The 765-nt window shown below is 42.2% G+C and overlaps 1 protein-coding gene across 1 annotated transcript; it reads left to right on the plus strand.

The window, feature by feature from the left end:
* Positions 1-269: 269 nt before the first annotated feature.
* On the plus strand, positions 270-584 carry SARC_17784 (phosphatidylserine decarboxylase; the record flags this gene model as incomplete). Its single annotated transcript, XM_014288130.1, has 2 exons — positions 270-416; positions 489-584. Coding segments are annotated over 2 exons (243 nt in total), but the record flags the coding sequence as incomplete, so codon positions are not given.
* Positions 585-765: the final 181 nt, after the last annotated feature.

A 765-nucleotide genomic window follows, 5' to 3' on the forward strand; every position in this document is an offset into this window, starting at 1 on the left:
ACACCATACGTGTTTGTGTTAATGTGTTCTCATGCTGGGTATGTGTATGTAAATTTGTATCTGTATTTTTTAGAGAAAATGGATACCATATTGTCCATACACGCACATGTACGAAACACATACGTATCACGAATGCACTCCACATGCTAACAAGTACATATACACTACACATACAATCTCTGCGCACCAAATCCCAATTCTGAGCGGAATTCGAGTCTAATTGTACTCGAAACCCAAAATTCATCACTCCGTACGATAACCAAAATCAGGAATTGACCACCAACAAACGTGGTCCCAAAGCGCGTGGGTCGTTTATTGAGAAGAAGTATCTGGACGGTGTGAAGGCTGAGAAAGGCGAAGAGCTGGGACGCTTTAAACTCGGGTCAACGATCATCATGGTGTTCGAGGCGCCAGAGGTAAGTAGGGTTTATGGTTTTATATTTCGGGTTTTAGGGTTTCTAACCCCCTGGAAACATATATGCCAACAGATTGACATGGAAGGGAAAGTTCCCTTCCATATCGATACGTACTTTAACACATATTCGTGGAGGAATTCGGAGTTTGTATATCAGTTAGTGTTCTGATTTAACCAGCCTGTGTATATCTATACGTGGTTACTAGTTACAGACCATGTCGCACCATGCGTCTAAATGTATTTGCGATAAACGCGTTAGTACTAGGGAGTTGCACTTATGATCCTCCAGCGTGTGATGCAGGAATATGTCTCTGAGTGTCGGGTCGGAGAAGTCCATCCAAAATTATATT

Source organism: Sphaeroforma arctica (genome assembly GCF_001186125.1).
Source record: "Sphaeroforma arctica JP610 unplaced genomic scaffold supercont1.12076, whole genome shotgun sequence".
Taxonomy (NCBI): Eukaryota; class Ichthyosporea; order Ichthyophonida; genus Sphaeroforma; species Sphaeroforma arctica.